Genomic DNA, 17,898 nt, shown 5'->3' on the forward strand with positions numbered 1-17,898 from the left:
TGTGGCTGGTGGAGAGGGAGTCAGGGTAATGTCCAGTGGGTCCAGGTGGGAGTCCAGGAGCCCTAAATGCAGCCTTTGTGCTGGGAAGGACCAGGCAGGACCCCAGAGCACTGAAGGTGCCGTGGGGCACAGGAGCAGCAGTGGGTGCCACTCAGCCCATGGTCCTGCTCTGCAGGCATCCCATCCCAGTGTGGGAAGAGAATTCCCCTTAACACCGTCCTGGCTCAAACCACCCTCATTCCCAACACTTCTTAGTGCCCATCAGTGGTTTCCTCCTCCCTGAACCTCCCCTGCTGCCAGGCCAAGCCAGGAGCACTCCAGAGGTGTGCTGGCAGCCCAGCTGGGAGCTCCCACATCTGGCCACATCTGGCTGCCTCACCACGGGGGCTTTTCCAGCCAGCAGCGAGGCTCCAGAGGTTTTCCTACCCCGGCAATGCTGTGTGGAGCCACAGAACCCAGCCTGGGTGAGCCTAATTGAGCCTGCAAGGCTGAGAACGGGGAGGGGGGAAATCCCACTGCGAGGCTCCAAGGCAGTGGAGCAGCTGAACACGACGTTCCAGCTGCACAAACAGGATTGTCACGCTGCAAAGAGGAGCTGCTGGGATTAGGGAGAGACTCTTTTCTTCCCAGAGAGACACTCTGAGAACAGCTCTGCCCTCTTTGCCTACTGAGGATGATCCCCTCGGCTACAGCCGAGGTTTTGTTCCGTCCCACTGGATCATCTTTCCACCCACAGCCCCCGGGTTTGGGCCTGGCTGTGATCCACAGCGGCCCAGAGTGGTTTGGGTTGGAAGGGACCTTGAAGACCATCTCATTCCAACCCCTGCATAGACAGGAGCACCTCCCACCGGACCAAATTTGGTGCAGTGTTTGCCACGTGCACTGATGGAGGGAACGGGTGACTCCCTTTGGGGCTTGAATCCCGCCTGGATTTTATATCCCGGGCAGGGAAAGCTGCTGGAGCTGCTGCTCTGAGTGTTGCTCCAGCTGAGCTGTTCAGGGATCTCTCCCATCGTGTTTTGGCCCTAAAACCAGCGTGAGCAAGGACCAAGGTGCCCCAGGGAGGGGCTTTGAACCCTTTGCTGCAGAGCATCTCCCTGGTGGGGACCTCCCTTGGCCCCCCACCACCATCAGGGTGGTGGTGAAATGTGGGAACAGCATCTGCAACAGGCACAGCTTGCCTGGAGAAGCTGCCCCATCCTGGGAGTGTCCAAGGCCAGGTTGGACAGGGCTTGGAGCAACCTGGGCTAGGGGAAGGTGTCCCTGGCCATGGTGGGGGTGGCACTGGATGAGCTTTAAGGTCCCTTCCCACCCAAACTTTTCCAGGGTTCTGATGCTGTGCTTTGGCTCAGGACTGTGATTTCTGCCCGGGGCTGTGGGGGTGGAAATGCTCCCGATACTGGATCTCTTCTGATGTTGAACTTTCCTGGGAGGAGACACCCTGGTGCCTCCCCATCATCTCTCTGTGGGACTCAGCCACCCTGGGGCTGGCACTGGGAGATTTTTGGTGGCAGCCTGGGGTAGACACAGGTCTGTAGGACGTCTCCAGACAAGTGCAAAGTCTCCTGGCCATTCCCTGGCCTTGCAGTGATTCAGCCCGGGGTGCTTTCCGAGTTCACTTCCATGGATTCCATCCGTCCCATTCACAGTGGGAACGTCTCCTGCCGCCCTTTGCTGCAGGAGGAGGAGGAGGGTTTGTTTGTCAGGCTGTCTCCATGATGGAGAGCGTGCTCCCACCACTTCCCTGGGCGCCCAGAAAGGTGCCAGGAGATGGAGAAGGGGGGAAAACTGTGACCAAACACAGTCCCCATCGCTGTGGGGCCACCTCCGGAGGACGCTCCCGGGCTCCTTGGTGAGGGTGTTTGCTCTCTGAGAGCATCGCTGCCCTCCTGCTCTGCCCCCGGGGAGGGCGGCAACCCAAAATAACGAGGCAGGGAAGCTCCAGCTGCTCCTCTCCATGCGGGAGATGCCCGGGCATCCCAGCTGGCAGCCGGGGAGTGACGGGAACCATCAGGGCAGCAGGGGCACGGAGGGCCGCGGTGCCCGTCACCTCCGAGGGGCGCGGGTGCCACTCAGGGAGCGGCGGTGGCTGTCACAGCTGCCTGTCACCGCCGGGGAGGCGGCTGGCAGGGCTCTGCTCCCGCCTCGCCTGTCAGAGCCGCGCCGGAGGTGGCTGTCACCCTCTGCCCGCTCGGCTTCCCCCCTTCCCCGCTCCCCTCCCGGCACATCTGATCCCATCAAGCTCCGGCTGTTGACTCAGGGATAAGCTGTGCCGGAGCTGTGACCTTTGCCGCCGCGGCGAAGGCGCCGCGGAGATTTTTGGGGTGGTTTTGGGGCGGTTTTGGGGTGGCACCGCCCGGCACCGGGGGCTGCGCCGCCCTGATGTGCTGGATGTGCGTGGGCTGCGACATCGGGGAGCGGGGTTTGGCTTTTGGGAGCCCCTCCGGGTGCTGGGGAGGCAGGAAAGGGATGGGGGCTCGCCCTGGGCTGCTTCTTCCCTGGGAAATTCCACTCGTGGCCCTTAAGTGTCGTCCCGGAGGAGGAGAGCGGGGTGGGGGGTGGTGTGTGTGCAAATTATGCGAGGGGAAGAGCGAGGAGAGCTTGGAATTTGAAGCCGTGCAGGAAAGGTTGCCGGTGATAAAGGTTTAAGTAATGACTGACACGCGGGCAGGGCAGGTCGGGAGACATCAATAGTCGGGAGCAGCTCGGCGTGGCTGGTGCGGGGAGGAGGAGGAGGGAGAGAGGAAGGGGGAGAGGGAGAGAGGCAGCCGCTGTCACGCTCCAAAGCTTGCGAGGATCAGCTGATCCCGCTGCCCCCGGGTCTGGCGTTTCTCCAGCCCGGGGTCCTCACGACCAAGCCTGGCCCCCCCTCCTGCAGCAGCCAGACGTGCTCGCGGGGGGTTTCGTCGCAATTACCTCTAATTGTGGCAATCCGGGGGGTTTCTGTGAGAATATTCCTCACCTTCCCTCTGCTTATCACCCCGATTTAACACCGGCAGGGAGAAGCAGCTTTTCCTCCGGGTGGGAATCTCAGTGCACAGGTTAAAGGGGAAGGAATTGCCAATTAACCCCGCAGCTCCCCAAACTCTCGGGGCTGTTCCCCGCGGCCCTGGGGTGCCTTCCCCTGCCCTCCCGCCCCGCTCGGCTGCTTTTCCCTCCTGCAGACAGCGGGTCTATTGTTAAACGCCGCCATCCAACGTGTATCGCTGCCTCTAATGAGCGTAATTAGCCGCGAATCACGCAGGTCTCATTTGTGTTCGGAGATCAAAATCCCCGATACACTTTAATACCTTTTTGCAGTGAGCACATTTAGAAAGTAATTAAAAGGCTCAGCAGCCGCCTTTGCCTCCGTTCCCTCTCCCCCCTCCCCGGGCTGGCAGGATTTAATTGAGGCCAGCTGAAAGTTTAGTGGAAAATAAATTGTGGCTGATAAAGCGGAGGATGTAATTTAATTCTGGGAGAGGAGCTGTTCCTGCCCGGGTGTTTAGTTCTTCGGGGACCGGGGTTGGAAGGGGGGATGATGACAACTCATTTGTGTAATGTGATTTACTGATGAGACGGGGACGTTCAGGGAGAGATGGGGCTCGGGAGTGGAGTGGTGACACTCTTTGGAGTGGTGACACTCTTTGGAGCGTCACCTCTGGGATTTGGGGACCAACTTCCCAGCCCTGGGAGGCCGCAGGCGCTGGGGCAGTGGGAGGTGGGTTGTCTCGATGGCTGGGGAGAACCACGGGTCAAAAAAATCGGCGTGGGATGAGACGGCCGAGGCAGGGGTGGGGAAATCAATCCCCCTCATCGGCTTGGAAGGGGCTCTGAAAAGTCAGCCAGAATGACTTTTACATGGGGAGTGACAGGACACAGGGAATGGCTTCCCACTGCCAGAGGGCAGGGAGAGATGGGAGATTGGGAAGGAATTGCTGGCTGTGAGGGTGGGGAGGCCCTGGCCCAGGTTGCCCAGAGAAGCTGTGGCTGCCCCTGGATCCCTGGAAGTGTCCAAGGCCAGGTTGGACGGGGCTTGGAGCAACCTGGGATAGTGGAAGGTGTCCCTGCCCATGGCAGGGGGTGGGACTGGATGAGCTTTAAGGTCCCATTCCATGATTCTGTGATCTGACACCTTCATTGCTGGCTTTGCCTGTGGAATGTCTGGGACAGACACAGCGGAGTGAGAGAAGGAGCTGGAGCAGCTGCTGGAGGGAAGTGCTGGAGAAGGAGACAGCTTGGGATGGTGCTGGGGAAGGAGGCAGTTTGGGATGTTGGAAAAGGAACAGTTTAGGATGATGCTGGAAAAGGAGGCAGTTTAGGATAATGCTGAAGAAGGAGGCACTTTAGGGTGTTGGAAAAGGAACAGTTTAGGATGGTGCTGGAGAAGGAGGCAGTTTAGAATCCTGAAGAAGGAGGCACTTTAGGATTATTCTAAAGAAGGAGGCAGTTTAGGATGTTGGAAAAGGAACAGTTTAGGATGATGCTGGAAAAGGAGGCAGTTTAGGATGATGCTGGAAAAGGGCAGCAGTTTAGGATGATCCTGAAGAAGGAGGCAGTTTAGGATGTTGGAAAAGGAACAGTTTAGGACGGTGCTGGAGAAGGAGGCACTTTAGGATTATCCTGAAGAAGGAGGCAGTTTAGGATGTTGGAAAAGAAAAAGTTTAGGATGATGCTGGAAAAGGAGGCAGTTTAGGATGATGCTGGAAAAGGGCAGCAGTTTAGGATGATCCTGAAGAAGGAGGCAGTTTAGGATGTTGGAAAAGAAAAAGTTTAGGATGATGCTGGAGAAGGAGGCAGTTTAGGATGGTGCTGGAAAAGGGAGGCAGTTTAGGATAGTGCTGGAAAAGGGAGGCAGTTTAGGATGGTGCTGGAGAAGGAGGCAGTTTAGGATCCTGAAGAAGGAGGCAGTTTAGGACGTTGGAAAAGGAACAGTTTAGGATGATGCTGGAGAGGGAGGCAGTTTAGGATGATGCTGGAAAAGGGCAGCAGTTTAGGATAATGCTGAAGAAGGAGGCACTTTAGGGTGTTGGAAAAGGAACAGTTTAGGATGATGCTGGAGAAGGAGGCAATTTAGGATGTTGGAAAAGGAACAGTTTAGGATGGTGCTGGAGAAGGAGGCAGTTTAGGATGGTGCTGGGGAAGGAGGCAGTTTAGGATCCTGAAGAAGGAGGCAGTTTAGGATGTTGGAAAAGGAAAAGTTTAGGATGATGCTGGAGAAGGAGGCAGTTTAGGATGGTGCTGGAAAAGGGAGGCAGTTTAGGATGGTGCTGGAGAAGGAGGCAGTTTAGGATGATCCTGAAGAAGGAGGCAGTTTAGGATGTTAGAAAAGGAACAGTTTAGGACGGTGCTGGAGAAGGGAAGCAGTTTGGGATGGTGCTGGAGGAGGATGGAGTTCAGGATGCTCCCAGGACTTGGTCCCTGGCACAGGAAGCAGGATGTAAATGTAACCTTCAGCAGGCGAGTGCAATTAGAGCTGCCCTCCGCCTGCTATATTAAAATGGGATATTGGAGCAAACAGTGGCTCTCTGGCTCCCAGGGATAATATCCAGCGCCTGTTTGCCCGGGGATTTGCCGGCACACGGAGCAAAGGGCCGGGCTGTGCTGCTCGTGCTGGGCTTTGGGGCCTGGGCCTGGGAAACCTCTCAAATCCCTTATTGAAAATCCAGCCCTTGAATCCCAGCACGGATTCCTGCCTCTCCGTGGCCTCTTCTCCGGGAGGGAGAGGAGGGACTGTGCCCTGCGAGGCTGAAGGGGGATGTCGGCCATGCTGCTAATTAACGTCCTGCTCCAGTGCTAATGAACTCACCTCTTCTTCCTCACCCTTCCTCCCTCCTTTTCCCGTGGAAGGAGAGCACCGAGGCTGCTTTTTGCCGTGTTCTTCTCTTGGAATACAAGTGGAATCTCCTCCTGACCGCCTGACACTGGGTTTTTTGCTCAGCCCCCCCTGCCAGACGTGATGTCTTATTAGAAAGTGTAAAAGATGCTGTTCCAGCTTTATTTTCCCTTTCCCGTTTGGACATCACGACCTGGTCCCAAAAGCTTCGCAGTCCTGCTCTGCCTGCACGTGGGGGCATCACCCCCCTGGTCCAAACTGGTTATGGGGGGACAGGAGACCCCCCCCCCCTTTCCCTCACACCCAAACACAAAGCCCAGAGGCCTCTTCTTTCCCGAAGGGAAGCGTCTCCAAGGGGAAATATCAGGAAAACCCCATTTGGTTTTTTTTTGTTGGTGTGCATCCTTTGCTCCCCTCCCCAGAAAGCTGAGCCCTGCTCTGGTTTGCCCTGATGGTTTGCCCTGGCTCTGGTTTGCCCTGATGGTTTGCCCTGGCTCTGGTTTGCCCTGATGGTTTGCCCTGTCTCTCCTGCAGATACGCTGTCAGTGCCTCGCTGGTCCCCGCAGATCCCCCGGCGGGATCTGGGAAACTCCATAAAACACAGGTACTGCCACCCTGCCCTGCTCCAGGGGCAGGAACATCTCCCTTTCCATCTCTGAGCCAGGGCAGGGGGCTCAGGACTCTTCCCCATCTCTCCCCTGCTGTGCTGTGCTGTCCCAAAAGCCCAGTTCAATTCCCTTTCAGTCCAGATCTGGGTTAGGTAAGGCCCTACCAATAAAAGCTGGGTATTATCCATGACCTTGCCAACCTCCAGCAAATTCCCCATCTCCGGATTATTGCCCTTCCACATCCACCTGAAGAGGGAAAACCACTGGAAATGGTCTCAGTGCTGCTGTTTGATGGGGCAGCTGCTGGGCTGGGCACGGGTCCCCAGGGCAAGGAGGGGGTTTGGGGGGTGCCTGGGCTGGGCAAAGCTGTCTGGGGTGGGCAAATGCCCATCCTGGCTGGCTCAGAGCACTTTGGAGCAGGTTGTGCCCTTCTGCATAACCAGAGCGGGGTCAGGTTTGGGGGTTGGCATCCCTGGCAAGATTCCTCAGCGCCCACAGCGGTGTTTGAGGGCAGCAGGGGCAGGATAAATCAAGGCTCAGGAGATAAGTGGGGCTTCATCCCTCCCTTCCCACTCTCTGTGTTTCCCTCCGCAGGTTTTCCACCAAGTACTGGATGTCTCAGACCTGCACTGTCTGTGGGAAAGGAATGTTGTTCGGCTTAAAGTGCAAAAACTGCAAGTACGGCGGGGCTGGAGCTCTTTGGGTCTCTCCTCGAGCCTGGGAGGGGATAAATTCGGGATCTGCTGGTGGAGCCCAGCAGGAACTTGGGCGTGAGGAGGCCAAGCAGCTCATCCTCCCAGGAAGCTTTAATGAGACAAGGAATGGGGTGAACACCAGCCCAGAGCAGGGCTGAGGTCGGGGGGTCCTTGGGGACGGTGCCGCTCACCAGAGCCCGGCTCTGCTGGCACCAGAGCTCTGAGTCAGATCCTGGCAGTGCCCCCTGCTCGCTGCCATCCCTGGCCTGGCTTTAGCTCCCCACATCACGTGTTCCACGTGGAATTATCTGCAGGAGGTGGGGGTGGATGCACTGGACTGGGCTGGCTCGGGGTGTCAGGGGGGTTGTGCCCCCAGCCTTGGGCTGCAGCTCCTGCTTTTTTCTTGGGGGGTCTCTGTTTCCTGGCACTGAGGAGCCAACCCACCCTAAATCCCAATTCAGCCACGAGGCAAAGGAGAGAGGCTGTAAAATCAGAGAGAACTGGGCAAAGAGAGGCTGGGGCCACTTCACTGCTCTAATTCCAGCAGAGCCCAGCTCAGACAGTGTCACACGGCCACCAGCTCTTGGGCAAGCTGCTGCTGGAGACAGGCTTGCCCTTCCTGGGGCGGGGAGCTGGGAAAGGCCCGTTGTCTGCAGGTATCTGAGCTGGCTGGAGCTGTGGGGTGACCACAATAGCTGATGAGTTGGGAAATTGGGATTTAAACCTGAGCAGAAATGCCTGGTTACTCCACAGCTGGGGGTGGCTTTCTGGAAGTGGTATTACCAAATCCAGGGGTTTTAAAGGGGTGATTCCTGTTGCAGTCCCCATCTCAAGCAACTGGAGGCTTTGCTGCCTGCAAGCCCTGTCTGGTCTCCGTGTGGGAAGAGGGATGTTGTGCCTGGTCCCTGCCAGGAACAGGGATGCTGTGCCTGCCCCAGCAGTGCTGTGGCTCTGGCTGTGTCAGTCCTGCTCCCTGCAATCCTACAGAAAGGAACAAATCCATTCCCTGGCTGTAAGAAGTCGGGGTGAGTGCAGGTATTTAGGTTTTCCAGCTCTGCTGTAGCTGACCCCGGCACCGCTTCCCCCAGAAACCAGGGGGGAACCAGCAGGTAAAACAAACAACCAGACCCCAAACCCCCCAAGCCTCAAATACCAAATTAATTCCTGCCTTTCCCTCTAGGAACAGCTTTGCAATAAAAGCTAACACGCACAGCTCCTGAATTTTCATTACCCAGCTCATTGACTTGGAGCTGCCGTTCCTTTTTTTTTTTTCCCCCGCCATCCTTCCCCCTTGTTTTTATAAATCTCTTCCTCCTTTTCTTACCTTTTCCCCCATGGCTTTCCGCAGCCGTGGCAGAGCGGGAGCCTGGGATGCATTTCCATGCCTAATTAAGGAGGAATGGGGAGCTTTGGGGAGTCTGCTGATGCCTAAATGCATGACCCAGGGGTGAGCCCCTCCATGGATCCCTGCCCCTGCTCCAGGAACCAGGCAAAGCTCCACAGGATATTCCATGGAGCCGTAAATGCTCTCGTTATTTTGGCTAAATGGCCCTCAGAAAGTCAAGTGGGGAGGGCGCAATGACAGGGACACATCAGGGGCCAGGGCAGCTGCTTCCTCCCCTTCCACTGCCCCTGAATTTTGGTGGTTGGAAGGGTGGGGGTTTCATGGAATCATGGAATGGTTTGGGCTGGAAGGAACTGTAATGACCATTTAGTTCTGAGCCACTGCCACGGGCAGGGACACCTCCCACTGAACCTTCACCCCCGGGCACGACTCTGCTGCTTTTATTTCAGCCAACACTGGCAGGAGGGGGAATCTGGGGCACCCTCCAGCTGGTGGGTGCCTGGTCCTTGACAGCCAGCAGGAAAAGGGGGAGCTGGGCAGTGCCCCCCATTTGGGAGCCCCTGTGCTGCTCCATCCCAACAGATGCATTTGCCCAGGGAGTGCAGCCCCCGTGTGCTGCCAGCCAGCCCACCCTGGGCTGCTCCACCCTGGGCTGCTCCACCCTGGGCTGCTCCACCCTGGGCTGCTCCACCCTGGGCTGCTCCACCCTGGGCTGCTCCACCCTGGGCTGCTCCCTGTCCCTGGGCTGCTCCCTGGGAATCGTGGGGCTTCCCAGGCCCCCGGGGCTCCCCAGGGTTGGCTCAGGCAGTGCCACCCAGGGGCTGTGCCCGGCCAAGGCCTCCCATCCAGTCACCTTCCCGGGGGCAGAGAGGGGCTGATGCTGCTCCCTGTGCCTGGCACATCATGGATTCATAGAATCCCAGAATGGTTTGGGTTGGAAGGGACCTCAGAGTTCATCTGATCCACCCCCTGCCATGGGCAGGGACACCTCCCACCAGCCCAGGTTGCTCCAAGCCCCGTCCAACCTGTCCTTGGACACTTGCAGGGATCCAGGGACAGCCACAGCTTCTCTGGGCAACCTGTGCCAGGGCCTCCCCACCCTCACAGCCAACAATTCCTTCCCAATCTCCCATCTCTCCCTGCCCTCTGGCAGTGGGAAGCCATTCCCTGTGTCCTGTCCCTCCACCCCTTGTCCCCAGTCCCTCTCCAGCTCTCCTGGAGCCCCTTTAGGCCCTGCAAGGGGCTCTCAGCTCTCCCTGGAGCCTTCTCTTCTCCCTCACACCCTCACAAGCCGCTCCCTCTGTTTCCCCTCCCAGCTTTTCCCGCTGGGATGTCACTTTTGGAAGGGGACATTTCTTCCTGCTAATCAGACAATCCTAGGACCTCCCCACCCTCCCAGGGAGGAATTCCCTCCCCATATCCCATCTGACCCTGCCCTCTGGTAGCGGGAAGCCGCTCCCCCTTGTCCTGCCCCTCCGTGCTCCCCATCCCGGGACGCTCCGTGTCTCCCTCGCCCCTCACTCCTTTCTCTCTGTTCCCTGCCAGGCTCAAGTGCCACAACAAATGCACCAAAGAGGCCCCTCCGTGTCACCTGCTGATCATCCACCGAGGAGGTAAGGGCCTTTCTCCCGCCCCCCTCGTGCCTCCACGGGACGTTGCCAGCAGGTAAAAACTTCCAGCAGCCCCCCGGGGCGATTCGGGAGCCGGGCCCTGGGAGGCTCCCGAACCGCTTCGGGCGCTCTGGGAAAACTTTACCCACCGTTTTTTCCGCTTGTAGGGAGACGAGCCGTGCGGGGCGAGGCAGATTTGCATTGCAAACCACTTCCACCCACCCTCCCCCTGCCTCCTTTTCTTTTCAGATTCCCCACAGCACGGGGTAAGTCCAACAGGTTTTAGCCTTTTTTTTTTTGCTCAGGGCGGACGGTGGGACCCCGAAAGCGGTGCATGGGGGTCCCCCCACGACGGGGATGTGGCCACGTGGATGCTCGTGGTGCTTTCGGAGCTGCCTTATCCCGCTCTAAAATCCGTCCTAAAACCCGCAGAGGAGGGAGAACTTTGCAGCAGGAACGACCGCTGGGGCCGCCGCTTCCCCACCCCTTCTCTTCCAGATTTTGGCTGCCCCTTGACGGCCAGAGGACTGTGACCACCTGCCAGTTGTTGCTGCCTCGAATTTTGAGCTCTTAAAGCTGTGGCTTTGTGTTTAAATATCACCACAGATGTTGTTGGTTTGCTGGCGGGGGAGTGGATCCTGTTGGTGGCACCTCACGAGTGGGGACATTGTGCCTCGGAGGGGGCAATTTTACAGCTTCCACTTCACCCCCCTCCCCCTCCCCAGGCCCTTCCCTGCAGCAAATTTGGGTGGAAGGGGTTGAAGGCCCCCCCTTGTCACGCTGAGAGCTGCTGCAAACCCTGACCAGGAGGCAGGGAAGGCAAGATCCCTCTGTACCAGGGCTCCTGGGATGGGCAGACACGGGAGTTTGTGGCTGTGGGACGTGAGGTTGCAAGAGCTGGAGCTGCCCACGGTGTCTTTGAGCGTGGGCACGAGGAGCAGCGGGGCTTTGGGGTGGCCCCAGCACCAGTGAAATAGCTCTGCCCCCCCAAAACAAAACCCCCCAAACCCAGCTCTTAAACACGTTGTCTTGCACACCAACCGTTCCTGAGCCCCCCAGCCTGCAGGCCGGCTTTCCCCCCTGAAAACAAGTCTCCCTGCTGAGAGCCAGCTCTTTCCCCTTGTGGTAGTTTGGCCAAACTACCACACCCCTCATCCCAAAAAGCTGTGGGGAGGAAGAGGATTGTGCCTCCTCCCGGTGCTGGCTGATCCCTGGCTCTGGGGGTGGCTGTGGCAGCTGCTGAGCCCCCCCAAACTGCAGCCCCTCGGTGGGGGGAGAAGTGGGCAGTTCACAGCCCACCACGAGGGGCTTTAAGCCCCCCACATCCCAGAGGGGTTGGGCTGTAGCCTGGGAGCAGGGGATCCCAAAGCCCAGCTGCCATCCCAGGGCAGGATCCGAGCTGGAGGTGCCAGGGGGAAGGAATCGCTTGGGAGAGCGATTCCAGAGTGGTTTGCAAGCACAGGGTGATCCCGAGGGCTCCTGCAGAGCTTTGATGTCTCTCCCTCTCTCTCCCCCTCCTCTCCCTCCCCTTTGTCCCTCTGTCCCTTCCCAATCCAGCGAGGTTAGTCCGGACAGAGTCGGTGCCCTGCGACATCAACAACCCCCTGCGGAAGCCGCCCCGGTACTCGGACCTGCACGTCAGCCAGACCCTGCCCAAAACCAACAAACTCAACAAGGTGAGCTGCTCCCCCAGCCCTGAGCACCCCCCGTGCCCAGCCCCCGTGCCCAGCCCCCGTGCCCACCCCCTGCCAGAGGGGGCCAGACCTGTCGCACCCGAATATCGGTGGCTCTTCATGGAATCATGGAATTGTTCTGGTTGGAAAAGGCCTCCAAGATCATCGAGTCCAACCATCCCCAGCACTGCCAAGGCCACCACTGACCCATGTCCCCAAGTGCCACATCCACAGGGATCTTAAATCCCTCCAGGGAGGGGGACTCCACCCCTGCCCTGGGCAGCTGTGCCAGGGATGGACAGCCCTTTCCATGAAGGAATTTCCCAAATATCCAACCTGAGCCTCCCCTGGCACAGCTGGAGGCCGTTCCCTCTCCTCCTGTCCCTTGTTCCCTGGGAGCAGAGCCCGACACCCCCCCGGCTCCCCCCTCCTGTCAGGGGGTTGCAGAGCCAGAAGGTCCCCCCTGAGCCTCCTTTGCTCCAGGCTGAGCCCCCCCAGCTCCCTCAGCCCCTCCTGCTGCTCCAGCCCCTTCCCAGCTCCGTTCCCTTCCCTGCACACGCTCCAGCCCCTCCGTGTCCTTCTTGTCCCATGGACATGGATCCAGACGGGGACTCTCCCAGCCCTCAGGATCTGCCAGGATCAAACCTTGCAGATGTCCCCGTGTGTCTCCAGGCACATCCACCACTATGGATGTCAGCACCTGGGAAGGAGCTGCCTATAAACCTGCTTGGAGGCTCCAATTAATCCAATAATCCCATGGATTGGTGCTAATTCAAGGAGCAGGGTGAGGGTGAGCTTGGTGGTGAGGGAGGACGAGTTGAACAGCAAACCCCTCGCCCCTTGGGGTTCCCGTTGTAGGATGCATCCCACGGGGTTCTTTCTTCTAAAAATAAAATGGAATCAGCACTTTTAAACCAGCTGGGTCCTCCTGTCCTGGTCCTGCTCCATTGTGGCCTCTCAGTCTCCAGGTCTGAGCTGAATTTGGGGTGTTTTGAGGCCTCTGCCACCACCAGAGACTTGAGTAAATGAGGAATTTATTGTTACAAATAAAACAAGGCTGGAATTTGATGGTCCCTGGCAAAACTGGTCAAGGTTCTTTCCCCAGAGGGTGGCTGGGCACTGACCAGGCTCCCCAGGGCAGTGGGCACAGCCCCAAGGCTGCCAGAGCTCCAGGAGGGTTTGGACAACACTCTGAGGGGCAGGGTGGGATTGTTGGAGTGTCTATGGACTGGATGCTCCTTGGGTGTCCCTTCCAGCTCAGGACATTCCATGGCTGTATGACCCATGTAGCTGTCTCTTGTCCCTGGGGTCCTCTGCCCTGGAGCACCTTTGGGGTGTCACCAACCACTCTCACCGGCCCCTCTCTCTTCTCTCCCGCCCTGTGTCCCACAGGACCACATCCCGGTGCCCTACCAGCCGGATTCCAGCAGCAACCCCTCCTCCACCACGTCCTCCACGCCCTCCTCGCCGGCACCGCCGCTGCCGCCCAGCGCGACACCCCCGTCCCCCCTGCACCCCTCCCCGCAGTGCCCGCGCCAGCAGAAGCAGTTCAACCTGCCAGGTACCTCCACGTCCGCCTGGGCAGAGGGGCTCGTGCCCCCAGGGGGTCCTCAGGGGGAGGAGCTGCTCCCTCTGGGCCTGTGTCGGGGTAGGGAAAAGGCGGAAGGATGAGTTTAGGGGCAAGGATGAGTTTAGGGGAATTCAGGCGAGGAGTCTCCATCAAAGCTCTGGCTGGAAGAAGGGTGAGAGCCCAAGGTTTGGTTCAGTTGGGTCTTGGAAACCTCCCAAGGATGGAGCCAGCACAACCTGCTGCTCTTGAGGCTACGAAATCCTTCCCAGGCTTGGGTTCTCCAGGGCTCGTTGATTCAACTGCGAGTGGAAATCAAGGTCTTCCCCCCTCTCCAGGGGCTCCTTGGGTTGACTTCTCTGTGTCTTTGGGGTGATGGGCCCCCAAAAAGCTTGTTGGCAGCACATGTGGGGTGATAGTGGAGGGGAGGTGATGCTGGGGGTGTCTGACATCCTTGTCCCATCCAGGCTTGTCCGGGTACGTGGGACCCATCTGCTCCTGGAGAAGGGACAGCCAAAGATCAGGCTCTTCAGGGGTGGTGGGAGGGGCAGGTGGGTCCTGGTGGCTGCAGGACACAGGAGTTACAACATTAAATGACCAAAAAAAAATAGCTCCTCCTGGGCTGAGGGAGTCTCAAAGCCTGTCCACCTTTGGGATGGCCTCGGGGATCTTCCCTGTGCTGCTCCAGGGAAGGCCCCTTCCTGGAGGGGAACGGCTCAGCATCACTCCTGGCGGTGTGGAGGGGCTCAGCTGTCCTCAGCCACCCACCTGCCTCTCCAGCCGCTCCCAAAAAAGTCCTGGAGAGTGGAGAGGAGGGGGAGCCCTGGCCCTGACCCATCCCTGAGGTGCTGAAGCACCCACAGCTGCCCTGGGGCTGGTGGCCCCTCTGTGCTCCGTGACCTCAGGCCTCTTTGCTGGAGCAGAAGTTTGGGGTCCCTCCTGCACCCCCAAACCAGCAGTTAATGAACTGGTCCAGCAGGAAGAGGGATCAGGAGAATTCCTCCAGAGGAACCAGGTGGCATCTTCCTGCTCTGCTGGTCCTGCTGCACCCTGGTGATGCCACCCTTCCCTCCTGACAAGCCCTGAGCTCGAGATGAGGAGGAGGGAGAAGAGGAGGAGGAAGTTGACTGGCAGAATTCATCCCACAACAAAACAAACCTTTCCCAAAGCCTGGAAAAACCCCAAGGAGCAAGCAGCAGGTCCTGGTGTGCCCGGAGAGGCCGCAGCCACGCCCGAGGCTCCCTCACTGGAGTGCCCAGGACTCGAGTGGGGGGCTGGAGGGGCCTGAGGAGGACAGGGGAGGAGCTGGGAGGAAGCTCTGAACACCCCAACCCTTGAGGCCGGGATTTTGCCAGCAAAGCTCTGGAGTGTCCACGTTCTGGGAGGACAATCCGCAGTGCCAGTGAACTCCTGAGTGGGTTTTCATCCTGGTACAACCCCAGTGTGTGGTGGTCCAGCCAGAGCTGAAGCATCCTGAGGTCTCCACAGTGGGATAACGGGGATCAGAGCGATCAACATCCCCAATCCACCTGCTGGGCCAGCCCTGGAGCCTCCCTGGGCAGGGAAGAGGGTCCTGAATTTGGTGACCCCATCATGTGTCACTTCTGGAGCAGAGACCTCCCCGAGGGTCTTTTTGAGACATTATTTCATGTTGTTTAAAGCAGAAACAACAGAATTAACCCCCAAAATGGGCACCTTATGGGGACCTGGCAGGTTTTCCTGGCCAGCAGGGATGGAGCGGGGCAGGATCAGACCCTGGCAGCTCTGGGGGTGCTTGTTCCCTGCTTTCATTCCCTGCTTTCATTCCCTGCTTTCATTCCCTGCTCCAAATGGGAGCTGGACCGACACAAAGCAGGACTCTCTGTGCTTTCATGAAGTTCTCTGTGGTTCATCCCATCGAGATGGTCATCCCGGGGATTAGGATTTGAGCTCGGAAATGGCGACACAGGGACCTTTTCCTGCCGGAATTACCTCCGAGGCTCCTTTGATCTCGGCTCAGGTCCTGCTGCAGAGCTGAGGTCGGGCTCCAGGGTCTCAGAGCTGGAGAGGGGAAGGTGAGGGTTGGTCCTTGGGGTCTTGGAGCTTAAGGAAAAAGTGGTTTTTGAGCCGGTGCCAACCTCTGGAGGCCTCGGCAGCTCTGACTTGCTTCGTGCCCCTGCACACAGGAGCTGAACCAGCCCTTGGATTTTGCCCACTGGAGATGGGGAGCCAGTGGAGGGTCCCACCACCCAGAGCCCTTCTGCAACACTGGTTTGGGCAGCAGCCCCCACAACTCCTTTCAGTTCAGGAGCTTGATAGGGAGCCCAGGAAGGACACAGCTCCAAAGATGGAAAAAAAGGGCTGAATTGGGCCAAAATGGGTGGCATCTCTTGGTGTCTCCGTGATGCCAAACGACCCCCAAAGACTGGCAGAGGGCCAGCACTCAAACCCCATGGCCTTTTCCTGGCAACCAGGTGTCCAAATCCCACCAGTGACTTCACAGATGACATGAACACTCTCCAGAGGGTGTAGAAGAGCAGCTGATGGGGGTGAAAATCAAATTATAATCCAGCCAGAGGTCTTAATTTTTGGCCTGGGCACCCAGCAGGGGTGGCTTCCTCTGGAGAGGTGAGGTTGGGAGAGGTTGGATCACACAGGTGGGGGTCACACACCCCCCCCCGGGGTTGAGGCTTCATGGAGCAGGACTGGGCGTAGTTTGGAGCCTCTCCAGCTCTAGAGATGGATGTTTAACCCTCCCTTCTCTCTTTTCCAGCTTCCCATTACTACAAGTACAAGCAGCAGTTCATTTTCCCAGGTGAGGTTCCCTGGATAACGTGGGGTGCTGGGATCTACCCTGGAGGGGTGGGTGTGTGGCTGGCCCTCCTAAATCCCTGGATTTGTGCCAGGGAGGTTGTGCTGGGCTGGGATTTGCCCCCCCAACAGCAGTATATGGATGCAGGGCCGTGCAGTGGGAAGGTGCTGGGGGGTTGGGTGGCCCTGAGTGACCCCCAGCCCTGGGTCGGGGTGTCACTAAAGCTGACCTGGGGGTGAAGGGAGGTTTTAAGCAGGGTTTAGTCGCCCTGGGTGCCCCCCAGACCCCTCTCACTCCGCTCTCCTCTCTCCAGATGTGGTGCCTGAGACTCCAACCCGAGCCCCGCAGGTCGTCCTCCACCCCGTCACCTCCAACACCATGTGAGTGGCTTCTCCTTCCCGTTCCCAAGCCCCTGAACCACACCAAGTGTCCTCCCCCTCTTATTAAAGGAAAGGGAAAAAGGGAAAAAAAAACCCCAAAGGACCCAAAATAAACCGAACTAAAGCAATATATATATATATTTACACATACATGCAATTACAGAACTATATACACATAAGAAAAGAGAACCCCAACACCCCAAAACTAAAACAGAAAAGCAGATATATGCAGATGTACACAGCTAATGGAGAGCTAACAAACAAAAGAATCTTAATACTTTCCTTGAGAAAGAAGAACTGCTCTTGAGTTGGCAAAACAAGAGGCCTCACAGGCCTGACCAGGCCTCGCAGGCCTGACTAGGCCTCACCCCCACACGAGCAAGACTGGCCACAGGGACCTGCTGTTTGCAAGTCAAATGGAAGAGAAAAGGGAAGACCCTCCTCTCTCCTCCTTATTTATACTCTTGCTTACGTAAAAAATAGGATTGAACACTGGGACGTGGCCACTTCCCTTGTTTTGACCTGGTTACCAAGTGTAGTCGGTTGTAGTTGGCCTCTCGCCAAACCCCAACAGACCACAGCGAAAAAAAACCCTCCAAAGGAAAAACATGGAATAACAAAAGCTATATTAAAACCAAAAATATTTTACATATATTACAGATATATACAATTAAAATACTATGTGCATATAACCACAGAAACCCCCACAGAAATGGGGAAGGGGAAGGGAAAAAGGAAAAAAGGGGCAAAAAGGGACAAAACCCCAAAACAGATATGCACAATCAACAACTGAGGAATTAGCAGAATAAAGAATTAGCAAAAGAATATCTTACTACTTTCCTTGGGACAGCAGAATCACACTGAACGACCGCCGGCACCCTCCGCCTCCCAAGGTCTACAAGGCCTCACTAGGCCTCACGAGGCCTCAGTAGGCCTCACTAGGCCTCACTGGGCCTCACTAGGCCTCACTCCCCCACACAATGAGAACTGACAACAGGGAACCTGCACCTTCAGAACCACCGGAAGGGAAGAGAGCGAAGACTTCCCTTCTTCTTTATACCCTGGCTTAGGTAAAAATCGTAGGGAATACCGGGAACATGGCCACTTCCCTGGTTACAAACTGGTCACCAAGGAAGGCCTAGACTAAAACTACCACACCAAGGAAGGCCTATATCAAACCATCACAACCCCACGTCCTCCGGGCACCCCGGGGTGCCCCCCTGGCTTCGCTGGGGCTCAGGGAGGCCTTTGGGGTGGGTGTTGCTGCTGCCCTGACCCAGCTCACGGCTCTGGGTTGTGTCTTGGTAAGGAGAAGAGTTGAGAGAAGGTTCATTTATAACCCACAGAAACTAGAAAAAAAATGGCTTTCAACCCACGAAGCCAAAGCCCAAGTGATTAATTAAATGATAATAAA

General features: G+C 57.5%; 1 protein-coding gene across 4 annotated transcripts in view; it reads left to right on the forward strand.

Annotated features, from left to right (window-relative positions):
• KSR2 (kinase suppressor of ras 2) overlaps nucleotides 1-17,898 on the forward strand; it is a 77,940-nt gene that overhangs the window by 24,253 nt on the left and 35,789 nt on the right. For 2 of the 4 annotated variants that reach the window (XM_064674613.1, XM_064674614.1), the window contains exons 3-10: nucleotides 6,350-6,419; nucleotides 7,018-7,101; nucleotides 10,009-10,076; nucleotides 10,241-10,339; nucleotides 11,631-11,749; nucleotides 13,139-13,307; nucleotides 16,066-16,107; nucleotides 16,418-16,484. In XM_064674613.1, coding sequence (XP_064530683.1) covers nucleotides 6,350-6,419; nucleotides 7,018-7,101; nucleotides 10,009-10,076; nucleotides 10,241-10,339; nucleotides 11,631-11,749; nucleotides 13,139-13,307; nucleotides 16,066-16,107; nucleotides 16,418-16,484 — 718 coding nt within the window. The remainder of the gene's footprint in view (nucleotides 1-6,349; nucleotides 6,420-7,017; nucleotides 7,102-10,008; nucleotides 10,077-10,240; nucleotides 10,340-11,630; nucleotides 11,750-13,138; nucleotides 13,308-16,065; nucleotides 16,108-16,417; nucleotides 16,485-17,898) is intronic. The other 2 variants (XM_064674615.1, XM_064674616.1) reach the window with 1 other exon arrangement.

This window comes from Pseudopipra pipra, chromosome 18 (assembly GCF_036250125.1).
Source record: "Pseudopipra pipra isolate bDixPip1 chromosome 18, bDixPip1.hap1, whole genome shotgun sequence".
NCBI lineage: Eukaryota > Metazoa > Chordata > Aves > Passeriformes > Pipridae > Pseudopipra > Pseudopipra pipra.